Raw genomic sequence first — 24,694 nt, 5'->3', positions numbered from 1 at the left:
CATCAGGAATAGCGCGTCCACCTGCTGAGGATCACTGAAGAGCAGTGACAGAACACTCAGGATGGATGGATGGATGGACGGACGGACAGACAGATGATGATCCTTCCTGTATTTTGCTGATCTCCCACTCTTTATTTTCCCCTCATTTGCATAAACAAGAGCCAAAAATGTGTCAACAACATGTGCTGAAGTAGCCGAGGCTCGTCATGATTTATTCTTCCACTTTCTTCCCCACTGTGGCGGTGGTGTCAGTGCAGGTCAGATGTCAGGCCTGGGCCGGTGCCAGCACATTCTTACTGGACCAGACGCTTTATCTCACCGTCCGCTGGCTCATATAAAGGCACACATTGTCTGAGGGGGTCCACTGTCCCGGGCCGTTCAACTCCGAGAGGACTCCAGAGGCACCCTTGTTCAATGTAAGGACTCAATTTTTTTGGGAGGGGATGTGGTGGTTAATATTTTGTGAATTATGCATGACTGATGCTGGATATCAGAGATATACAAACATATATATTTTTTAAACTAACATGCTAAAACCAAATTCAATGTGCGGTAGGTCAACATTCGAGTGCAGTTAAATATATTTAATGTTAGTTTGCGACTCCACTTTCAAATCAAAGTAATGACGGTTGCCCCATCCTTATTCATACCTCATTCCGTTATTGTTTTTTTTTTTTAGATGCAGAGCAGAACAGCAATCAATGCCAAGTGGGATAAGGTGAGTATTCACGCACCGCTAATTCTCCATTTCAGGGAAAAGGGGACACGGCGTCGTTGTTGTGGACATACGTCAAATTACTTGTTTGAGCTAATCTGCCCCCAGCCCTAACAGCCCCCTCCCCGTTGTTATCAGCATCCACATGAGCGTACAGCCTATTAATACAACTTTTTATCTTTTCACATGCCAGTCGACTTGCAGTTCAGCATGTGTGGTTTGGCCATATATGACATGGGCTGCTGTTAGAAGTGCTGGTTAGCAAAAAAGGGGCACGTAAAACTGACAGCAAATCGCTAGTGTTCAAGTGTTTCTTTAGATGTATATGTTATTCTTCATAATTTGCATCATTACTAATATTTGTTTATGACAATATATGATTTTTGTACAGCCGAAGTCAAAGATCACGGCTTCCCGCAAGCTCTCCTTAAAGGTGAGTCCTTTGCCTTAAGACGACATCGGGACCTTTTGATTGACGTGCCCTTCCGTCCAATCAGATGCTGCTCCTGACGAGAGCTTGCGAGGATCTGGAGAACGAGAGGCTGGAGCGAGAGGAGGAGAAAGTGCGCTACCTGGAGGAGAAGCTGCCTCCTCTGCAGCTCTCCGGGTTGTCGCTGGACGAGCTTCAGGTACGTCGGGGGGGGGGATAAAAGACCCAAAGAACCGTCTTGAAATTGTTCCCGCCTCCTCAGGACCTGTGCAAGCAGCTGCACGCCAAGATCGACGTGGTGGATGAGGAGAGATACGACTGTGAATACAAAGTCGGCAAGCACAACATAGACGTGAGTTTCATTTTTTTTTCCGGGTCTGGTGTCTAGTTGTAATTTACAAAGAATAAAATAGGCAGGAATCCACGAATTGCTTCGTGAAATGCTAATGCCACCTAGTGGCAGAAAAAATTAGCTTGACACAAATCTATGACTCAGCGTTCAAACAACTTTATGAATTACTATACTATACTGACTGTCGTATAGATCCGTGAGCTGAAACTGAAGGTGCAGGACCTGGGGGGCAAGTTCAAAAAGCCCGCCCTGAGGAAGGTGAGGGTGTCCGCCGACGAGATGATGAGGGCCCTCCTGGGCTCCAAGCACAAAGGCTCCATGGACCTCCGCGCCAACCTCAAGTCGGTCAAGAAGGAAGATGTCAAACAGGATAAGGTATGCCCCCCCCCCCCCGCACTCCAATGATCCCTCGCACATTCACATTACGAATCTCCCTCTTCCCCGTCCAGGTGCTCACGAGCGAAGTGGGCGACTGGCGTAAGAACGTGGAAGCCATGTCGGGTATGGAGGGCCGCAAGAAGATGTTTGACACCGGCGGCGCCGCCCAGTGAGGATGATTCCCAAGATGGGGTCCTGAGGTGGAAAATGTAGGAATTAGCCTTCATGTTTGATGGACACTTTTTAAACTCACAACGAAATTTCAACTTGACACAGGTTCCCTTTTGTATTGTTCATTGGCCAGTTAAAAGGGAAATAAATTCTTTTTTTTTGTCATTTGAAAGAGAGTTCATCATGTTTTATGTGCAACCTTCCAAGAGCCACACATTTACATTTCAAAGCAAATATATATATATATATATATATATATATATATATTTTATATCAACTGCATTTTTCTCTGCTGTGAGGCCCCGGACGCAGATGATGAGCACCTGGGCTGCGTATTTTTAGCCGCTGACTTTGTCTTTGGAAGGCACCATACATTACACGCATGTTTCCCCATCTCCGTGCTCACCGGGTTGGCTGGCTTTTGTCCATACAGCCTTCGTCATCCCAAGTATGACGGCCACATCGGCAGTAGCCTTTGGATATCCGCTTACGAAGCATCCCAGCATCTCCTCGTAAAAGGATGGATGAGGGGGGACGCTCGCGTCCCGTCTGCCCTTGTGTGTTACCCCTCGCTAAGCCGGTCATGACAGTCTCTCCTATAAATAAGTACAGCTGTCACATAGAACAAATGCTCCAGATGTGCAAAACACAAATGGTGCCGTGCTGGAGGCTCATCCAGAGATGACGGACGCATGCCAAGCGTGGCAAAAGCGAGGCTATTCTCAATGAGCCACTAGATGGCAGCAGAGATCCACGCGAGTCTGAATTGAGAGGTAGCCTACAAATCAAACTCTTGATTATCATCTTTTCATGAGAAACAAAGCGTCTATTCACCGTTGCAAGGGGCTGACAATACTGCAAGCGGGGTGGTGGGCAACTGCTGATTAGAACCCCCGTGACTGGACGCCTCGGGCTCAGTTTATGTACAGATAATGTTGTGTTTGCGGCGGCCACGTGCTCTGTCAAAATACCCTCTTAGGCTGCAGGGTGATTTTTTTTTCTTCCGTAAAGTATTTATGATATCCTCCATTCCGTCGGCCATGGCCTGCCGACGGCCAATGTGCGATACATAAATCACAAGAGTCTCTGTGAGCCAAGGAGCGACATGAAAGCATGAATCCCAACTCAATTTGACCTTTGAATGTGATCGCAGTAGCCTGGTAACTCATGTTGTTGTTGTTGTTGTTTTTTTTTTTTTTATGCCCAAGACAAACAACGATTTGTGTAAAACCAGTCCGTGTCAGCAAGGCATCCGTAATCGGAGTCGGTGATTAATAGTCCCTTTGCTTAAGGTCTGACCTTGCGGAGCTGATTTATTCGGGTTTGACGGCGACTCCTCAAACTTTGCTGCCACGCTCCGCCCACACGGTATGACGAAAATCCCAATTCTTGACATTTTAGCACCGTCCATCTGTCTATTATGGTTTAAAAATTCGAAGCAGTCGATCAATTTTGAAAGGGCACTGCTTCAAAGCAAAATGGCAGCCTCCCCTGGTGTGGAGCTTTTTTTAATTTTTTTTTTTTTTATGGGTCTCCTCATGATAGACAAGTCTACCAAATTTCATGTTGCTCAGCGAAACTGGCTTTGCGGTCTGAATTATCAAATAATTCTGTGGGTGGGCCCTCTCCTGTTAGACTCAGCCTAAAATTGTGCTGGCTCCCTCTAGTGGTGAGTGAAAAAAATATCACTGGCAAAAATGCAGTGGGTTGTATTTAACTTATGAGTACATTTGAATGTGATCTTTAGAAACAGTTTCAAATTTGATTCAACTCATATGTGCAATCTTAATTGAATTATTATTGAAGTAGTAAAAAATACTACATTTAAGTGGAGTTTTAATGTTATAATAATAATAAATACGCCACTGTATATTAATGTTGCTCATGTAGAGCTAAGTATGTATATATATTTTTTGTAAATGCCGGATTAGTTGGTCCATTTTTTTTTACATGCTTCAGCGTTTGTTTTGCATGTAAAAGAAAGCTCCACGGGGATTAATACTGTGTATGATTGTTATTGAAATGCATTCAAGCAGGTCATGCAAATGCAGAAATAACAGAAATGGGTCAAAATGGTGATTCCCCCACTCTTCCCCTGCGCGCCTACGCCGTGACGTCATTGGTCGCCCATGACCACTCCCCCTCACTCCACCGATGCCGACACTCCCACCCCCCACCCCCCACCCCGCCACCATCCTTGCCCATCCGAGAAAGAGCGAGACGACACAATCCCAGCGTCAGTCTCCCGGATCTGCCTCCTCCTCCGTCGACGCAGCCGAAAGAGAGCGCCGGCACCGTGGCCGCACCTCCCCCCCGCCGCCAGTGATGGAGAGCCTGCTGGATAACCCCATGAAAGCCGTGCTGTACCTCAAGGAGCTCACCACCATCGTGCAGAATCAGCAGAGCCTCATCCAGACGCAGCGGCAGCGCATCGACGAGCTGGAGCGCAAGGTGGAGGACCTGATCGGCGAGAACCGACAACTGCGGGACCCCCATCAGTACGTGCAGCATCAGCACCGTCACCACCACCACCCGACGCCCCAACCTCAGCCGCAGCCGCCGGCCTCCCAGCCGCACGCCCACCCGCATCAGCACCACCCCCCGGCTGCGAGCGGCCAGCATCAGCATCACCATCAGCAGCAGCGTTCCTCCTCCCCTCCTCCTGCGGCTCCTCCCGCCGCGACCCCCGCGCCGGCGCCGCACCATCACCACCACCACCACCACCACCCGCAGCATCTGCAGCTGGTGCCCGCCGCCTCGCAACCGAGCCCGCAAGCCGGACAGGCCAGCCCGGAGACGGCCGAGGAGGGGAAGAGGAGCCCCTGCTGCAAGTCGCTGATCCCGCAGACCCCCACCACCACGCTGTGCCGCTCTGTGGGACTGGCCAGGAAGGCGGAGTGAGTACAATGCAAGCGTTGTAGGAACAGTTTCAAATGACCTTCGCACTTTGACCTATCAAACTCAAACTAATGCACTCAAAAATAAATAACACCACATGACAAGTTAAAGCCTCGTTCCAAACGTCCGACCTGTGCAGTGGCGTCGGTCAGCCCGGCTGTCCGCGGCTTAATCAATGAATGCTTAATGGCGATTGATTTTTAAGACCACGGCCGGATTTTTTTTTTCTTGATTGCAGCTAAATGAGTGCAATCGAAGTGCCTTTTCACACATGATTCAGCATTTTCACACTCATAATCCGTCATTCTTGTCAGATTATTATCACGTATGGCCTTCATGTCATCGGTGACACAAACCGTGCGTCCAAATATGGTCAGTTTCATATTTCTGACAAATCATTACCTGTGGTCTGGTCCCACGTCGTTTGTAACTTTGTGACCCTTTTTAAAGTGTCAAAACTAACTCGAGAACAAATCGATTCGCTGTCACGGACACTCGAACAAAGACGTGTTGTAAAACTCCGCCCCTTGCTCACTCTGCGAGAGCCGTGCAGCATTATGACGCCTGTAGATTGAAAATCTTTTTTGGACAATCATGAGCGATCAAAAGTTTTGAGAGAGCCTGTTTTGGGAAAAATGGATTGCTGTCAATTTTGAATCAATTTAAAATCAATGTTAAAATGTGACAACAGCATTTTTGTTTTGGTACATGGACGCAATCGTGGCAAGGGTAAGCACGAGTATGGCGTCAAATCCACGTCAGAGCTTGTTTGCCCGCCGCCGTGCACTCAAGGTCACCAGCTTGGCCGCCGAGCTCCATCTGCTCCCCTCGGCTGCATTGTTTGATCATCCTGATTGATTCACGAAGACGTGATTCCGCAAACGTGTACCGTCGCGGATCGCGAGGGAAATGAAGCAAAGGCTGAGACGCGGATGCGAGTTGACGAGCGAGGTAATCGTGGTTGAACTTTAGATGACATCACATAAGCGAGCACCAACAGGAGCCCGGGTGACATTTGACGGGCCAAGCGGGATATAAACAACAAGGTTACTCCGGCAACCGAAGCCGGGATGACTTTGAGGGGTTGTGTTTGGGAGAAGATCACCCAGATGTGTCACGCAGATGCAACCTGGGTGGAAAGGAATTGGATTTTTTTTGACAGACGCCTCAACCTGACATCAATCCTCAGGACGGTGCGGGATCGGCTCATCGCCGGGATTTATTTATTTTTTCTCTTGCTCATTTGCTTGATTTTCTTGCTCATTTTCTTGATTAAAAAAAAAAAAAAAAAAAAAAGGAGAGGGCGAGTAATCTATTTGCCAGGCAGTAAATGAAAAATGAAATGCTCGTGCACGTCATACACCTTCCTCATCTCACGCTTTGATGAAGGCAACTCGCGAGGGACTACGGCCTCCTCAAAAATCAACCCCCCCCCCACAAAAAATGGGACCGTGCGGAAAATAGCGCTCAATATGATTGTACTTCATAAGCAAAAATAAGGAAATAATGGTGATATGAATATAGACTGTAAAAGTTTATCTGGCATGCTGATTTGGCCACAAGAGGGCAGCATAGTTGAGACAAATAAAGACGAGTTTCACCTCTAAAGTGACTCAGGAAGTGATTTTATGTTCAGTTTAACAGTTAACTTCAACTCCGGGTGGGGGTGGGGGGGCATTAAACAAGTCAAAGTCTCTTTTTTTTTGGAGTGTGTGTTCTTCCAATGCCAAATCCATCAAACGTACCTGAGCCACCTGCCAGCCGGCATTTTATTCCCTCCCCCCGAGGCCTCCGTTTCCTTGCAAGCATGTCATCTCGCAGGCCTCTGCTCCCTCGCCAGTCCCCTCAAGGACCAAAGTGGAGAGATGCGTGGCAATTAGAGACGGCGAAAACAACAGCGCGTCGTGCATACTGAGCGGCCCCGCTGAGTTCCTGCTGCTGGATCCTGCCGGGTCTTCTTGTTCCGAGTCACTTTAGATCAAGACCGGCGTGTCAGTCATATTCATGGGCGCTTTTGGTATGATGTGGTATTATGGGGCCACTCTGAAAAAAAAAACAAGTACCAAAAAATACAGTGAAATAAAATCCACAATGTTATTGGATAATATTTTCTCAAAATCTTAAATTTAATGGCAAAAAATGGGGAGGGAAATGTACACATATTGTAAGACTCAAGTTGCTCTGAAAAACAAAAAAACAGCTTTCTAACTTCAAGAATAGAGTTGTGATTTTAAAGACATCAGATAATCCCCCCCCGCCCCCAAAAATAAAATCTTACATTATGGAGAAAAAAAGATTTGCACATATTTAATGGAAATTTTAATACATCAAAAAGGAAATGTAAAGATATTTTAAAAGACTGAGTGTCAAATAATTATTCGTTTTCCTTTTTTGAGAAAAAAGATGTACATTGTTCCCCAAAAGTCATGTTGTCTCCCAAAAAAAAAGTTGTACATTTTGCAAAAAAAAAAAAAAAAAAAATCACCCGTTTATCTGAATAAAAGACACAAATACTTGGTTTATTCAAGCGCCACAAATTTCCCAATCAGCCAATCGCAGCCCTCCAATCATGACATAAAATGACTTTGCTCGGTTTGTTTGCGACCTGGACGTCGTCATGCCTCAAAGGAATGAAGGCAAGTTGTGTGTAAAAATCAATAGTGTTCTGCTTTTTTTCCCGTAAAACACGAGCATGTACGGAGGTGTTGGAGGGGGACTGAGATAGATTGCCAGCTGATAGATGGGAAGGGTCCGGGGATGCGTGTGGAGTGTTCCAATCTATCCTCTCCATCTCTGCCTTCTCAGCATTAACACTCCAAAAGTCAAACGTTCATTTCTGCAAAGCTGCGCTTTTATCTGAGGGTCCCCTCCCTCCTCCCTTCGGACGGAATGGGAATCACATCAGGGCTGCTGGTCATGACCGGGGTGACTGAGCGCCGCTGGAATCCAAATCACACATTATCACATGCGGGTGCTTTGAAATTGCTTCCATTTTCAGCTGTGTGGACAAAGGCCGCCGGCGGGATGTGAGCAAGTTGGGCCAAGACATCCCCGGGCCAGCTCTATTAATGAAACGTCCCGTAGAACGGCGTGACTCACAGTGATCACCGGATCGGTAAAAGCGTGCCTTCTCCGGAACAATCCTTGAATTGGATGGGAAAACAGCTCCCCCCCCCCCCCAACCTCCTCCCATCTGTCGTGGAGATTTTACTCCCTGGAAGCTTAGCGTTGGAAATCCCTTGGACAATTCCGTTGTTTTGCATCCAATTAACTGAGGAAAACATGCAATCGCAATTCCTCAACTGACACATTGAAGTCGAGCGGCGGAGACAACTGCTGGCAAGCCGTCCTCATCCTCGGAGAAGGAGATTTGCCCGGGAAACGTCGGAATGCTTCAGAGAGAAATGACTCATTTTTCTCTTTACAAAGCTGCGCGGCTCAAATTCAGAGCAGTCAGCAATTTTTAAAGTTCATCGACCTGACAATGGGAATGCACATAACCACACCCTTCATTAGTAGACAGACAATGTAAACATACTTGCAGGCATCTGTTCTTTATCTTCCGCAAAGAATGACTAATTTTACAGTAGCTAAGATGTACACATTGTTTGTGCGTTATAGCGGCGCAAGTGGCCCGAGGAAAGGTCAGGTATGGTTAGCTCCACCAAGGAGCGCTATGCTCTTTGCTGTCTACCTCGGGCCTTCCTAGGGCGACAGAGGCAAGCAAAACAGGCATGTCGAGTCTAATCAACCTCTGATGCATCAACATTGATTTGTTTTAATTGGATTGAACGTGACCAAAAACAAAGAGAGGATGCAACTAATTAGCTCGCTGGACTGATCATTATCTCTCCTTAGGATCTTTTGCCTTGGCTACAGTACATAGGCTGAGTTAGCCATCCTTCAAAATCAACAGTCAGATAAATAATCCCCAAGTGGGCAAGAATTGCATTCCCCAAACTTCACTGCAATAAATCAGTGCCTGTCCGTGGACGGCGAATGAACTCCAAGAAGTAGTCTGGTCCATTCCCCGAGCTCCCCACGCTCTGGCTTTCTTTAAATGTCAGTTCTGTTTCTCTTCGCTCTTGAAAAAGTCTTTCAAGTTTTTATTTTCCTGTGAGAGGGGAGTTGGGTTGCTGAGGAGAGTAAAAAATTTGGACTGAGGATGCTTGTTTGATGTTGAGGGTGATGACATGATGTGCTACGATTTTTTTTAACTTCATAAAAAAATAATAAATGATTAGATGTTTTAAAATACTTTTTTTTGTTAAATAGGAATCTAAATTTTCGGGATAAGGGGAATGTTTCAAATTCTGAATAGTTCGTGGTTTGATTGGTAATGCCTCATGTAAGCATTTTCAAGTATAAAACAAAGGACTAATAAATCTTGCAACAAACATAATTTACCATTGTTCTGACTTCATTTAAGAGCATGAAAGATATTTTCGCCTTTTACACACATGTTTATTGACGAGTGTATTTGTTTACAGAGTAGGCTAGCTGCTAATGCTTAATTGACATGAGTGGGATAACGTCCTGTGTCATCACAAATATTTGTAAATTGACTTGACTTTGATTTAAATAAAAATAAACATTTGTAAATAAACTGCTTGCTAATTTTCAATGTTTGTCACTTTGGCTTCTTATTTTTTAAATAATATTATTGTGTATTATTTTTAAAAATTATAATTAAGGAGCATTGATAGATTTGTAATGTCTGCCTTGCAACCCGGAAGTCGGAAGTGCGCCTCTGCGCTCACATCCGCCGTATCAGGTATTTTCTCTTCGTCTCGCATTTATAAAACCTGTAACATACGTTTATTGTTTTATTGTGGTTGAAGTTTAATGTAATTGTATTCAATATTTTTCCACATTGGATAGTGGTTTAATCGAATAATTCGTCACGACTCGTAGGCTAGCTGCTAAAGACGCTGACTAACGGAAATGCTAATTAAAACGTCAATTAAAATGCTAAACTGCGAGCCAAATCCTTAGTATTTTTATGTGACCGCCCCCTTATTTTTTTTTTTTAGTTCCATAAGACAACTAAAGTCGAAAAAGTATGAGTTGAAACCAAGCTCTATCATTTTTGTACAATGCATTTCCTATTTTAGAGTTCAATAGAATCGTGTGCTCTGTCTAGGATAACTGTGCCGACCTTGAACCCTTTTCTTTCTTTCTTTCTTTTTTAAGGACAAAAGACACATATTTCTAGCGCTTTTAAGCTTGCTCTTTGTCCATCAGACTCAGTCTCTTGAGAGCAAAGCACTGACGCAAAGCTTTCAAGTCTTTTTTAAGATGTCTCTATTTGTGTGTGTGTGTGTGTGTGTGTGTGTGTGTGTGTGTGTGTGTGTGTGTGTGTTGCTATTAGGATGAATTGAGAGATGTCTTTGGAAGGCCTGGCGCAATCCCCCGACACATACCTGCCCCACCGCCATGTATTTCTCTCCCTTTCCCTTTTGGCACATCCTCATTCATTAGGCAGCACTATTTAACCAGATTCTCATCAGCGGAATTGACATCTGAGAAGCGAATGACGTGTAACAACCGCGCTAATTGCCTTTCAGAGGTCGAACTGACACAAACATGGCACTAAATGTCATTCTCACCCTGCTTTTTCTGTTCTGTGTGTGTGTGTGTGTGTGTGTGTGTGTGTGTGTGTGTGCTGTGTCACCGTTTAGGGGCCTCATGAGCGGAGAAAATGGTGGCTATTGATACAGCAGCGAGGCACGCGGAAACACATTAGTTACGGGAGGTTAAAGCAACGCAGTGGGAGCGAGCTGCTCAGATTAGACCCCCCACGTCCTCTCTCCTCCTCTGAATACATGACTGAGTTTTGAGGTTTCTCTGTCCAGGCGGTATTAGCCAGTTTTGGCCGGCAGGAGAAACGAGGAGGGACAGGAAGCGGGGTCGCACAAGTTCAATTTAATCTTGGGAAGGCTGCATTGATCAAGCATGTGTGTGTGTGTGTGTGTGTGTGTGTGTAGAGAGGGAAATGTGTCTTTGCATAGATATAGACGTTATGCAAATGTGTAGAATATGAAACACTTACAGAATGCATACTTTTGTAGGTTGTACAGCAAATCCTCCAACGTTCAAACACAACTTTGGACCAAAATGTTTCCATCGCAAAGATGCTTTAAGTGGCATTTTAGGGTTGAAACGATGAATCGAATAACTGAAATAATTTGGGGGGAAAATGTGTAACTGAAATTTCTGCCTTGAAGCTTCACAAGAATCACTTGTTTCATTTCCCCCCCCCCCATCCCACACGTACTAATTACTGCATGACAGTCTCATTTTCTGACACCCACGTCACTCACCGGACCAGGCCACATCTTTGCATTTTCTTTGTAAGATTAATTAGTGTATGTAATGTATATTTCTTGCCCAAGTTGTCAACTTCAAGTTGAACCTAAAGATTTTCTCAAAGATAAGACTGGCGGTCCAAAGTATCACAATAATCCCCAAACCGAAAAGTGTCTAGACTGTTTGTAAATTGAAGGGTGTTGCTGCTATTCCACCACTGGCAACAACCTTTATTTATCTTCTTTGGATAAGACAAAACGTCCCAGTAGCTCATTCTCTTTTGTTCTTCTCGTCTCTGCGAAAAGCAGAAAGTCTTTGTGTCTGTCACCATGGCGACGCCGTCCCGTCTCCCTCGTCTGAATCCTCGTTTCTGCTCTCTTTTATTTACCCAGCAACCAAACGGTGCTCCATCAGTTCTGCTGCCCGGCCCCGGAGGCTCCCGAGGGCGAGACCTCGTCCGCCTGTGTCCCCAGGTAAGACGCTTGTGTTGCCCTCGCACCACGCGTGGAGAAATGAACCGTGTCTTAGATGTACTCGCAACTAGTTGCCATGTTTGGAAAATGACACAACTACCCCCGGGTACTCTGCTTAAGTGGTTTGTTTATTTTTTTTTTAACTGAGTGATTCATCTGTCCAAAAAGCATCGATCACAATTGAGCCCCCGCTGCACCAAAATGCTTTTTTTTTTTTTTTTCCAACTCCTTTTCTCTGCCTTGTCAGAGCTAGCCGGTAGGCTAATGCTGGCTTATCATGACAAGCATCCGCCCTGAAACGATATGAACCGCTTATCGAGATCAAACTTGCAAACCACCTCAAAGCAGGACTTTCCCCGGGCCAAGTCCTTTTTTTGTTGTTGTTGTTTTATGATCATATCTTGTCCCCCTCCCTCTTTCTTCCAAATGCTGTTTTATTGTTGATTTCCGCCTTGTTGTCCGTGATTTCACGCATCATCACAACCCCCCCACTCGCTCCCACTCGCTCCTCCCTCCCACACACACACTCCCAAAGCGCCGCACCTCATCTCGTCCATGATGCGTCCATGCTCATGCCATGCGGGCCTTTTGTCTGTCCACTGTGGTCACGTTGAGTGTACGATTTATTGTTATTTTTCAACCACCACAAATAATATTTGTGCAGTGGGGGGGTGGGAGTGGCCATTGATGTGTGTGCTGTGTGTGTGTGTTTGTAGGGCGGGGTCTCATGCTGGAAAGTGGTGGTGAGCACATGTAATGCATCTGTGTTCATGTGGAGGCACAGAAAAAAAAATGTTGCATGCTTTTTTTGCTTGGCAGTGGTTAGAATGTAGCTCCTTGTCTTTTGTGTGCGTCAGTGGATGTGACATACTTGACATACCGGGAAGATAAAGTACTTTTCAAATGTTCTTCTGTGTTTTCCGCCCTCACAGATATAGTCACACGTTCACCAAGTTCAGAAATGTTGCTGTGATTTTATTTTATTTTTTTAAACGTCTTAATCAAAATCCTTGTCGAACGGTCATCAGGAAGTCTTATTTCACGCACACAATTCATGGCTTCAATATTCAATACAAATAAGATCGGGGAACAATTTGAAAAAAATGAATTTTAATGCTGATTAAAACTAAAAGGTCCTCTCCCCAACCCTCCGTCAGCCAATCAAGAGTGAGGATGTGGCCATCTTTCTCATGGGCTCGTCCAGTCAGCTGTTTAAAAATGGCCTCAGGGAGCCGCGTTGGCCTGAATTCGTATTGAAACCCTCAGCATTGAGTCACTCTTAATTAGTCAGCTTATGAGCAGCCCGAGGCTCGCTTTGACCAACCCACACATTTCATCGCCGGCATCAGAAAGGTGCTCATCACATCTGAAGGTTTCTCTTCCCTCTCCATTCCGCAGCTTATCTCCACCTTGTTACGTGAGCCCCAAAAGGAGGAGGGGCGGTGGGTTTGAACACAGAAGAGATTTCATAAAAGCGAAACGTTTTGATGACTTTGCGGCAGCATCTCCCGCGTGCGTGCGCTGCATCTTCCCTGCCTCCGAATCAGCAGTTTTAACCTTTTTGCTGCCTCAACTCGTGTCGCGCTTTACAGCAATTTTTTTCATAGTTTGCAAGATTAAAAAGCAAGAATCGATTTGGGACACATTGTGCCATGTTGTGTCTGATTTGTATTTTTTTTAAGTCTCCCTATATGTTATGTATTCTAAAAAATTGTACAGTCACAAACATTCTGCAAATTTCCCCCCTCACTCGTGCTAATCCTTTCAATTCTCCCTCCAGCACTGTTGAATAGGAAACACTATCATGTGCGGGCTCCGCTGTAATAGCTTTGCAAAAAAATGCTTTAATAAAGCCAAATGCAGCTCAGGGGCTCTTCCTTGTGCTGCCAGGCTGCAGAATAAACACATCAGTCCCGTTGACTGTCTTCTGGGATGATACTCTGCACGCCGCACAGCATAGACAACAGTTACGGCCGAAGCCAGTGTCATTACGTGGCGTCTTATTCGTCTCTCGGGGGTACTCGGAACAATTGCGCAGGCACCGTCAATGCCTCAGCGACGCTGCCGCGGTACAATACCCCGGGTGCGAGGGTGAACGTTTTGTGCATGCGAGGGAGAAGAAAGCAACCACAAAAGAAAGTTTTGTTCTTTTCAAGTGCCCGCAGAGCCACAATTGCTGCGCTCTGAGGGTGCCAATTAGGTGACCACCCGCATTTTGAATAGCCGAGCATTTGGAGACCTCGCCTGTTGACGGAGCGGTAAAACCTGAAAATGTCGCAGAGAGGAGACCTTTTTAATGACGTACAAATGATCCATACAATCTCTCGGTGCTTCTTATTTGGCTTTACAAGATTTTTTGTTTGTTTGTTTTTGCAGGAAAATCAGACGCCTTCTACCCATTTAGCTTTGTGATTCCTCACGTTGTCCTTTTTAGCCCCAAAGTATACGTACGTCGTCTGAAGCTACAGCCGGGCCTGAAATGGTAGTTCGGGGAGAAAAAAAAACAAGCGCTGACAAGGCGTTATTCGGCTATAATGAGTCGGAGGAGGAGTGTGCCGTTGAGATCACAGAAGTGAAGAGAAATGGGGCTGCAATGAGTAATGGAGTAATTTGATTGCAAAAGGAGCAAAATCTCTGCCTCGAATCTTTGATGAAGATAAAAGTACAATGTGTACCACAACTGCAAGTCCACGTTCCCCAACACAAAAGAACGTATTGATTTTCGTTTATTTAATGAGGCGTACCGCCGCTCGACCGTATCCTGCTGCGCCCTCAATCCTTTTATTGAGTAAAACAAACACATCGTAAGCACCTTGGTACTCCCCATTGATTCACTCAGCACGTTAACAGCCAACTCTACGTTCTCATTCACTGACACCCATGTCACTCACCAGCCCAGGCCCCACCTTCTAAAGCCATACACATGAAGTCACAGATACCACAGTAATAATGCGATACATAGGTTTTTTTTTCCCCACTACCCGATTAGTCAGTGGGGACAAAATATTAGCAACAGCTTTACATTGTGCTGCGCAATACGCTCTGTGTCCTTGTTCTTCCCAAAATAAATAAAAAGCGCCTGAGCGACACGAACATGCACCCTGTAACCTGATAACGTGGTACGCTGTCCACTGCAGTTACCGCTGTCCCCGAAAGGGTTTAAAAAAAAAAGCAGCCAGCGTCCTTTTTATTTTTTTCGTTGATTTTTTTTTTTGGGCCGTGTCACGCTTTTGACACCAAGTGCCTAACCGCAGCGCGTTTTTTTTTTTTTTCCCTGTGCTGAGTCATGCTTGCAGCATCACTCTGTCACTCCAGGTGTCGCCTCGGCTTTGGCTCATCCTGTCATCCCGAATTATCTGTTACGGACGCCAGGGAAGAAGAGCCGCAGTGGGAGGGGAAAATGTAAAAAGAATGAAAATGAATATTAATAGGACCAAAGCGAACGCAATGTGGGTAGGGGGCCACATGCTTGTTTGTTGGAGCCGTCCCCATGCAACCACTGTTGAAGCACGCGTTAGCCGGGAGCTTTAACTTGCAAGATGGGAATACCGAGCTCCAAGACGGTGGGGGGGGGTGACGGCGTACGCAGGTGCGCAAACAAAACAAAAAGCGCGAGCTTCCTGGTGCCCGAATAAATCTTATTTCTACCAGCTGGTGCGCGTACACAGCTGCGCTTTCTGGCGTTTTACTCGACAACAGGGAGAAATATGTACACAGATTAGGAACCTCCCCAGTCTTTTGCCGGCTATAGATTAAATCTTAAAACACAGATTCACTCTTATTTTTTTACGGCTACTTGGCTAAAGAGTGTTATTTACGAGGTCGCCCGAGCGAGTTATTGATCAGCGTCTCCGTCACGGAGCCATCGTTTTTAATGATTCATCGCACGAGATGGCCGCTGCTGATTTTCGCGCTCTGGGTTACCGTTTTTCTCGTTCTAAAAATCCGATGACCTACAGTGTTGGCTTTTCGGGAACGCAGTGTGTGCGTGGCTTTTTTTTTTTTTTTTACAAAAACAAGAGAGGTCGACAGCAGGTTAGGTGACTCATCGCCGGAATTGATGCTGCGAAGGGAAAAAAAATGTTTACCCTCGTGTACGCTCGAGGCACGATAAGGTCTTTGAGAAGACGCACAGATGAAGTAAGACAAAAACTTGGTGGCTTATTTCCTAGAAGTGCCTTCGGTAGAGGTCATTGTCGCACACATTTATCATTTGCCTTCTGCGACTGCCGCCACCCCGCTACCTTCGGTTCCGTGTCTTGTTTCAAAGCAAAGTGATAATACAATACCAGAGAGAGAGTGGAACAAGGACTACTTTCCTATCGGAGTCTATGAGTACGTTTTACTGCGGTCCGATGGAATGTTTTCCCGGCCTGGTTTTCTCCCCCTCGTCGATTGTGCGAACAGATGCGACGCGACGATTGTCGGCGCGCCGACCTTCCCGTTCTTGGCGCTTCAAACGGAGTCGAGGCCGGCCGGGCAAGTACGTCGCCATCTCTGAGCGTACGAGCAAAGAGATGCTTATGAATGCAGAAGCTTCCACTCTGCATGAGTCATTCGCAGCGAGGGGCAGGAGATACTGTACATACGATGGGGGATGGGAGAAGAGATTTAGTCCCAAGCGACAAGACGCAGCTTCAAAATAAACCCAATTCACGTCTCGGATCAAAGGCGATTGTATTGCAAGTCAGGCGCACAGAGGCCAGCGCGCTCGTCCGTCTTCGCCCTCATCGGCTCGCTCCGACACGCGGAGGCGCTAAATCTTCCTTCCGAGCGGCGGACGTGAAGGATGGACGACGGGCGGCTTGACAGCGCCCGTAAAGAGAATACGGGGCCGGGCAAAGCGAACGCTCGTGCTGACTTTCCAGCCGAGGCGTGTAAATAAGCACACATGTGGCGCATCTCGCTGCGGCCGCTTTCAGTTTGCACGCTCTGTGATTCATTTCGCCCCTTTCACGCTGGGCCCATCTGACCGGCCTTTATTATTATTTTTTTTTAAAGATTTTATTTATTCCCTGAGGAAAATGAGGTTGTCACGGCGGCAATATTCACAACACATAAACTAATACAGGAGCAGCCAACCAAGTGAAAAAGAAAATTGAAGGAAATTGAAATCTAAGCAAGAAAGAAAAAGAAGCCGAGAGGTGTTGCCTGGAACAGCATTATGTCATTAGAAGTTTCTCTCTCGCATAACAAGCCACTTAGAAAACGGCATGGCTTCATTTGGAAAAGACAGCAAGTCGACATATAGCAGGCTACCCTTTCAAAAAGACTTCTTTGGATCCCGCCCAACTCCACCGTGTCTATTTTTTGCTCACCTGCGGCTGAGCGAAGAAGCCACTTTATTTCACTCTCCATTATTCATCCCACGTACGTCTATTTTCGAAGGATCCCCGCTCCAGCCCATTACAGATACTTTCCTGCGCGAGCTAAAGCTCCGCCATGTGCGCTGACACCGAGAATGAGGGAAGCGGATGGGTTTCTGCCAGACGGGCACATTTCGACTCATCCAAACGAGGTGTCGTCCAAAGGTTCGGCGTTGGCCGACGAGCGTGTCGCCGGCAGGTCGCCCGCCATCTTGCGTCGTGATGTGCCAGCAGGCCGGCAGCACTCAGAGCAATCCGTGGGAGTCGTGTTCTGGCAACTGCGCTGTGTCAAAATAGTGACATTTCAGCGTGAGTTTCCCTTTTGCGGGGCGATTTGGGCGCCAAATCCAGCAAGGAGGTCAGGTGGAAAGCACTGAAAAAAAATGAGTACGCACAATATAGCGTTCGTGTTCAAACAACCGTATTGTCTGGGATCAACGTTAGGTTGTACTTTTTTTAATTTCTACAAGACTTCTAAAGTTGAGCATGCCCGTCCTGGTTTGTAATTTTGTGTGTGCGTGTCTCAACTGCCTGTCAGTTTCACCTTTCTTTTTTCCTGAAGATGTTGCTGCTCTATTTCTTTTCCATCCAACTTTTCGTGCGCCAACCTTGTGGGCTTTTTTTACAGCTGCGTCCTTTCCTCCACGTTGTCTCTTGTCTGTCAAGCACAGTCAAAATAATTTAAAAAAAAAATGACAGGGCCCCTCATCTTGCCACTTGCATCCCAGGAGAGAGAGAGAGAGAGAGAGAAGAGGTCATGGCGGATGCGGCAAGCCACCTCACTCTGCCTTTTCTCCTCCTTTCTGCAGCGATGACCTTTCTCCAGACCCGTCATTGGGGGAGGATGGGAAGGGAGGAGAGGGGGAGCTGCAGAGTGAGGCCCCGTCACAACCGCAGCCCCAACAAGAGGCGCCGCCAGCACCCGAGCGCGACCCGAGCCAGGCGCAGACGCAGCCCCCGCCTGAAACCGAACCCGGACCTGTGCCCCAGACGGAAGCCGAACCCGAGCCCGAAGCTCAATTTGATTCCCCGGCCGAGGAGGAGGCGCGGGAAACCGTGGAGCAAAAAGGGACGGATGAGGAGGAAGCGAAGGGAAAGCAGGATGTCGAGGATGCCCAGGAAGAGGCCGAAGTAGAAGAAGAAGAAGCGCAGGAGAAGGAAGAGAAGGAGGAGGAGGAGGAAGGTGAAGGAGCAAAAGGGAGCAGCACGGCGAGGAGAGCCAGCCTCCACCACACGGCGTCGCCCCTGAGGGTGCAACGCAACGGGGCCGGCTCGCACTCGGCCACCTCCGACTATGAGCTCTCGCTTGACCTCAAAAACAAGCAGGTAGGGGTGTGCTTGGGATGGGGCTATAACCTGGTGCGTGTGTAGAACCCCGGAGGTTTTTCTGTTCTTTTGGCGCCAGTGGACTGGCCAAATTGTTTCTGCTTCAACATCATCATCATCATCATCATCACCAGCATGGATCCCCATCATCCTTTTTTTTTTTTTTTTCCCCCACTACGATGTTGAATGCTTTAATGGATATTTTTTTTCAGAAGGATGGAAATTCTATAGTCTGCTCCCTGCCGCGTCGGGATCTCATGATTGTCTCCCCATCTTGCACTGTACTGATGAATGTCTCTGAAAATATGAATACACGTGCAAGCGCGCGCTGCCGCTCATGCCGTCTTGTCTTTCCATTCACGCTGTCATCCAATCGTCTCATCTCCATTTCCCGGACCCTCATCAGTCGTTTGCCTTGTATTGTTTTACGTCCGTCGACTAACCCAGCATCTCCGGAGATCTCCATGCAGGTAAGGAAATAGAATTAGAAAGTAGTTGCCTGCTTTACATCTTACTTTTGCTCCGAGGCAACTTCCTGTTTCCGGAGTAGAACGCTTGCCTTTTGGGGTTTTTTTTGCGCCGTCGTCACGACAAGAGAGATGTAAATTGCTTCCATCGACTTCCTGTCCGTGGAGAGAAGCATGCGCGGAATGGATGCGTCCTCCAATCAATGTTGGACGAATTAGAAGTGCGGGGGCGATACCTGATTATGATGCAGTTTGTGTGTACTTTGCGTAAACGCGTTTAAGATGATGCCTCAGCCATGTGGATCCGAAACAAAAGTAAAGAGGCAGTAAATATCCAATGGGGTCACAGGTCAAGTTCTTTGGAAGGCATCCTTGCTTGGCAAAGGCACAGCGTGACAGGTTGATGTTGAAAACTAAACATATCGCATTCTTTTTAGCCATGACACTCTGTTTTCCGAAGTAGTTACTGCCCCTCATCGTTGCCAAAGATTCATCGGCAAAACAATAACGTCAGCTGTTGTAATTATCGTCTCGGCTTGGCACGATGTGGTGTCGCGTCCCACTTCTTGCCGTTGCGTAATCAGCTCGTTAATCACGCAGCTGTTTTCTCCGCTTTGAGTCATTTGCACGAGCGCAAGCTAATGACCCCGGATGCGCGCTCGGTTCGGCGGTCCGTCTTGTGTGTGTCGTAACACCCAGTACTCGGGAGCGATGATTCATAGCCCAGTGTTTTGGTTGTTTTGTTAACACGGCTTGACCTCCGGTTGGACTCGAAACACTTGAAAACGAAGTCGCTTTATTCATCACGCCGCCCGTCACACCTGGCGCCCGGATAAGTCCTAACGAGTTGCGATGCATGGAAGGACTCGAGCTTTAAATGGTCCATCATCATCGTGAACTTCCCCCAACCTCGCTTTTCTTGCAATTATCTTCCCCCCAAGTGGCTTTGAAGTCTTTTGAAAATATTCACGTGTTCCTTTTATCCCCCCTCCGTATATGTACCCTGTTGAAAATGCGGTGTTTACTTCCCCCTTATAGCTTAGTTTACCGCGCTGGGTTCAATCCGCCCCTTCAAAATCGATTGAGCGAGGCCGGCCGGCGGCAACGGCGATCTGCAGATTAATCTCTCTCCATCAGCGCTTGGTGAAGTGATCAGGACTCCCAAGTGACTGCTCGCTACCGACGGGGAGGGGCTTTCCTACCCGTCATCTCGTCCTACGTTGTCCCCGCTGCGCTGTTCACGTGTCATTTCGTCGTCTGGCGGAATAGTCTTAATTTGCCGAGTCTAAATGCCGGGCTAGTTTTAATCCTCTTTGCTACCTTCCCGGTGGCTGTAATTCCGAGCGTGTCAGACAGGGACAAAGAGAGCAGTGCGCGTCCTCAAATGTTTTCTCCAGAATCCCTGACCTATCTTACGTTGAGGCACATTTAAAAACAATATTTTATTCCGTCAAGGGCACCTCCGAAGACTTTTAATATTTTCTTGAGTCACGGGCACCTCTCCAGAGGTGCTTAAGGGAGCTTTTACAAATAAAACAAAAAAACTTTGGGTTGCCGCATTTTGATGCCCGACGACTTCATTCAAGTATCACCGCGGTTAAAGACGACTCGAGCCTCTCTCAATGAATGAACCCTTTCACGCACCCTGTAATCTCACAACATGATAAGATGTCCACTGTCGTAACCGCTGACCCTGAAAGGGTTCAAAGGGGAAGAGTAATTTCGAGTCCAATCTGTCACACCATCAGCATTTCTGTCTCCCGAATGACACGTTCCTTCTGTTGTACGCAGCGGAAAAGTATCTTGAATGCGGTTATCTCGGCGCGCCGCCACGTCCTCCACTTGTAGCTCTAATGAGGTTTGGCGCAGCAACAGAAGTACACGAATCACCGTCCATTAAGTCTTAACAAGGGCAGGATTGGGAGGGGGGGAGGACTCAAAAGATGTGCTACGCACAATGTGACTTGCCAAGATAAGAGCTCGCACTCGGGTGTTTCCAGAGATACACAGGCCTTGATTGTTCCGGCGAAGAAAGGGAGGGGGGGGTTCCTTCAAGTGTTTGAGCGTCCGCCAGACAACGGCGCGGCGACGTGACGTCTATCGGTTTCCCACAGACGTCCAGCCATCTTTCACAGGCGAGATTAACGGGCGCGTTCGCTTTCAGACCCATTTAAAGGACCTCTCTGCGGACTTGACGGAGATTATGAGTTGTGTTTGCGGAGGAAATGAGCTGTGAGACGGCTGCGCGTTTGTTTTTCCGTGAGGCCTAAGCAAACTGTTGGGTGGAGATCAGTCCGACTCAACTGCGACTTCTCCATTTCCCCATTCATGTACCCCATCCACAGGGTGTCCTTCCCTTTTCCTGTTCAGCTCCATTCATCCTGACCTTTTTCTTTCTTGATATTCACCCTCAATGCCCCACCGAGACTCGATAACATCAGAGTAAGGATGTTCATCGTCGCGGTCCCCGTTCGGCCTCACTTGCAGGACACCACGATAGCTTGACGCGTACGACCTGTCCTCTGTTTTATCAGTCATTCATTTATCTCCTCTCTCTCCTTCTTTCCAGATCGAAATGCTAGAGCACAAATACGGAGGCCACCTCATTTCCCGCCGCGCCGCCTGTAAGATCCAGACCGCCTTCCGCCAGTACCAGCTCAGCAAGAACTTTGAGAAGATCCGCAACTCCCTGCTAGAGAGCCGCCTGCCACGCCGCATTTCCCTGCGCAAGGTGCGCGTGCAGAACACCGAGGGTTTCTCGGCTGAACGGGCCCTGGCAGAAGGCTGCAACTTGGCGGGCATCCCTCTGGTGCGGTCGCCGTCGTTGCCCGCCACGGTGGGCGGCAGCCTGACCGACCTGGAGGACTCCTTCACCGAGCAAGTCCAGTCCCTGGCAAAGTCCATCGACGACGCGCTCAGCAACTGGAGTCTGAAGACCATGTGCTCGCTACAAGAAGGCGGCACTTATCAGTTCAGTGCGGCAGCGGGCGGAGGAGACGGGTGCGTCGTCGGAGAGTCGTCCAATCATCAAGTCCCGTTGGACCCCAGCGACCTGTCCAAAAGCGCCAGCAAGCTCATGATGGCCTTCCGGGACGTGACGGTCCAGATCGACAGCCAGAACTTCCGCGTTTCGTCTTCCGTCATGGAGTCTGTCACCCTGGGCAACTGCGCCCAGCAAGAGGAAGCCGCAGCCATCGCAACGAACTCCACTCCTCAGTCTATCCCGCCTGAAGAACCACCAGCTCCCCCGTCCGCTGAGCCTATTGATCCCCCTCCACCCCCTCAAGAGCACCCGACTCCCCCAGAAATCGACTTATATGATCAGGATGTGGAGTTCCCCGCTCCCCCTCCCAGTGAGGAAGAGCTCAGCGGGGAGGACCTACCACCCTCAACCCCCTTGGACAAAATGGCTTCCCAGCAGGAGGCGACGGTGATGGCGCCGCCTCCCCCTGAGCCCCCTAAACCTCCGCCACCTGTGTCCGAGCCGCTCGATCGTAGCGGCTCCGAGACGGCCGACAACAGCTCGGAGCAGATGAGCAGCAGCAGCGCGTCCACGGAGGTCCGCTCCACTTCGGAGGCCTCCTCCAAAGAGGCTCTGCAGGCCATGATCCTTAGCCTGCCGCGCTACCAGTGCGAGAATCCCGCCAGCTGCAAGTCTCCTACGCTGTCCACCGACGTCATGCGGAAACGCCTCTACCGCATTGGCCTCAACCTCTTCAATGTGTGAGTAAGACTTTTCAGCCGTCTGAAATTGAAACCGAAAACGATATGTGTACATTTTGCGCCATACTTGGTCAAAATAGGCTCATAACTTTTGTCAGTCTTCACGGATGACAAAGCGACATCAATCAAGACGTCAATCGAGAGAGGGAATGTCAACGGCGATTGAAAATTTTGGTGTGCTAATGAGTAAAAAACATGGGAGAAAAAAGAGTCACTTTGAGTTAAGTGCAGGTTTTGAATACTTCACTCTCCCCTGGTAACCACTGCTTCATGATTCTTAGTCAGAGAGCTATCCCACTTCTAAAAGAGCTCAAGCCCTTGCACGGATGGGAATGCGGCGCGGATTAGGGTCATGCAATCGTTCTTAGAAGTCCCTTAAAGTGTCTGCTGTCCGTTTCATTTCACATCGAAGACTGAAAGGGGAAGAAGGCAGCAGGCGGCCGGACGTGAAGACTCGTGACGGACGAGACCAAAGTGGTTTCTCGCGTGCCAACGATAGACCTGGGAGATGGGGTGTTGCCATGGCGACAAGAGTGCAAGGGGGGCTGAAGGCGGCGGAAGGCGCCCGCATGAAACGTGTCACGCTCCGTTGGACCGGAGGCAGTGAAGTTAGTTGCGTAACATGGCATTGCTCTGACTGGCCACTTCATTAGGTACGTCTTGCAATTCGACTGTAGCAAAAATCGATCTAGTTTACTACTAAACACCAGTGCAGTCTTCCCTCTTACAAAAAATGTTGCAGAAAAAAAAAAGTATGTCTATAAATGTACAGTAAATATTGATGAGTGGGACCCCATTAAAATACGTTAACGGTCATATTGGTTGTCTCACAAATCAAATCGGATTAAATTAGAGGTCAATCCGCAAACCGTATGCAAGAAGCTCAAGTGGTCATTAGCGATCATCGCTGTGCAATTCAGGATGTCATTTGAAACTCCTTCGGCGACACGTGGCTCATCACCTCCGGCTCGAAATGTCGTTAATGTCCCCCCCCCCCATCATGGGCTGTGGTGTTGTCACGGCAACATGTCTGTCAAAAGCTCCTTGTCGAGATGGATCCTCCGGGAGCCGCCGACAAGATTTCACAGCGATATTGCCCCAATTAAGACTCCTCACACAAATCTGGAAGAGGCAATAAAAAGCCGACCGTAAAGCCGATTAACTTGTGCTTCGCGAGCGTGACGCTCGGAACAAGAGGATGCGGGAGGAGGCAGGAGGAGTGTCATCAATATCAAAAGGTTTACACACTTCAGAATATTAACATTTTAAGTGCTATTTATGGGGGACAACACTGGCTTCTCCAAAATGTATATCACTGAGTCATTATGAAGTCATGATTGTTCTAAAAACATTTTCAACACTTTGAAACTTGAGGTGACTTAATTCCACCAAAATGGCAGCCGTTGCTCATGCTAGAGGTTTAGCATCTGAGCAATTTTCATTCGAGTAAAAGTCGTCTAGCAAACCATTCAGCTCACTCAGGGCATTTGTGCGGTCAGTCCTCGAGTATTTTTGTCTGTTGGTGTACCAGCTGTTAGCACGTTAGCATTTGATCAATTCTTCCATTAGAAATGACACTCGAACACAGGACAAGATGGCGCTTTTGTGACTTGATATCTTGCTCTCTGCTTCAAAGCAGAAAAAAAAGTTTTGCACGTATGAGATGGAGGCAGACAAAAAGATAGAGAGGCAGACAACGTTGAGCATTGATGCACTGACAATGGCGGCGGAAAGGCGGGGGATTGTCAAGGGCGATGAAGAGGCTGCTAGTAGGAGGCTGACGTTGGGGTGACAAATTGCGCTTCCCGTGCGACATCCACTGCTCCTTTAATTGACCTTTCCCCTCCACTCAAGCTGTGCTGATTCACCATCTGAGTGGGCAACGCCAAAAAACATCGCGATGACTCGCCATCAGATGATCATAACGCACGGAGTGCTTTGCAGAGTGCCGCTGTTGGCTTTCAGTCAATATCATGCGCTGTACATTTAAAGCACGTGAATCAACGCGAATGAACAAAATAGCCAGCAAGAGAGGATACCATTTTGTATTTTTTTTTTCCCCAAGCGTGTGTGTGTGTGTGTGTGT

At 47.7% G+C, this 24,694-nt stretch overlaps 2 protein-coding genes across 6 annotated transcripts in view; both read left to right on the top strand.

The window, feature by feature from the left end:
* The first annotated feature begins 281 nt into the window (after positions 1 to 281).
* On the top strand, positions 282 to 2,213 carry LOC109523783 (troponin I, slow skeletal muscle-like). Its single transcript, XM_019883190.1, has 7 exons — positions 282 to 416; positions 680 to 718; positions 1,107 to 1,148; positions 1,213 to 1,344; positions 1,408 to 1,497; positions 1,690 to 1,872; positions 1,947 to 2,213. The coding sequence occupies exons 2-7, from the start codon at positions 680 to 682 to the stop codon at positions 2,046 to 2,048; spliced, it is 588 nt and encodes a 195-aa protein (XP_019738749.1). The 5' UTR covers positions 282 to 416; the 3' UTR covers positions 2,049 to 2,213.
* Positions 2,214 to 4,234: 2,021 nt separating this feature from the next.
* Positions 4,235 to 24,694, top strand: part of iqsec3a (IQ motif and Sec7 domain ArfGEF 3a) — a 36,068-nt gene continuing 15,608 nt past the window's right edge. For 4 of the 5 annotated variants that reach the window (XM_019883151.1, XM_019883148.1, XM_019883149.1 and 1 more), the window contains exons 1-4: positions 4,235 to 4,943; positions 11,646 to 11,726; positions 17,902 to 18,418; positions 21,455 to 22,608. In XM_019883151.1, the coding sequence (XP_019738710.1) occupies positions 4,372 to 4,943; positions 11,646 to 11,726; positions 17,902 to 18,418; positions 21,455 to 22,608 (2,324 nt within the window). In that variant the 5' untranslated portion in view covers positions 4,235 to 4,371. Of the gene's footprint in view, positions 4,944 to 9,680; positions 9,719 to 11,645; positions 11,727 to 17,901; positions 18,419 to 21,454; positions 22,609 to 24,694 lie in introns of those variants that run through there. The other variant, XM_019883152.1, reaches the window with a different exon arrangement.

This window comes from Hippocampus comes, unplaced genomic scaffold (assembly GCF_001891065.2).
Source record: "Hippocampus comes isolate QL1 unplaced genomic scaffold, H_comes_QL1_v1.1 scaffold38, whole genome shotgun sequence".
NCBI lineage: Eukaryota > Metazoa > Chordata > Actinopteri > Syngnathiformes > Syngnathidae > Hippocampus > Hippocampus comes.
Note: the sequence above shows the minus strand (reverse complement) of the source record. Positions and strands in the feature narration are given on the sequence as shown.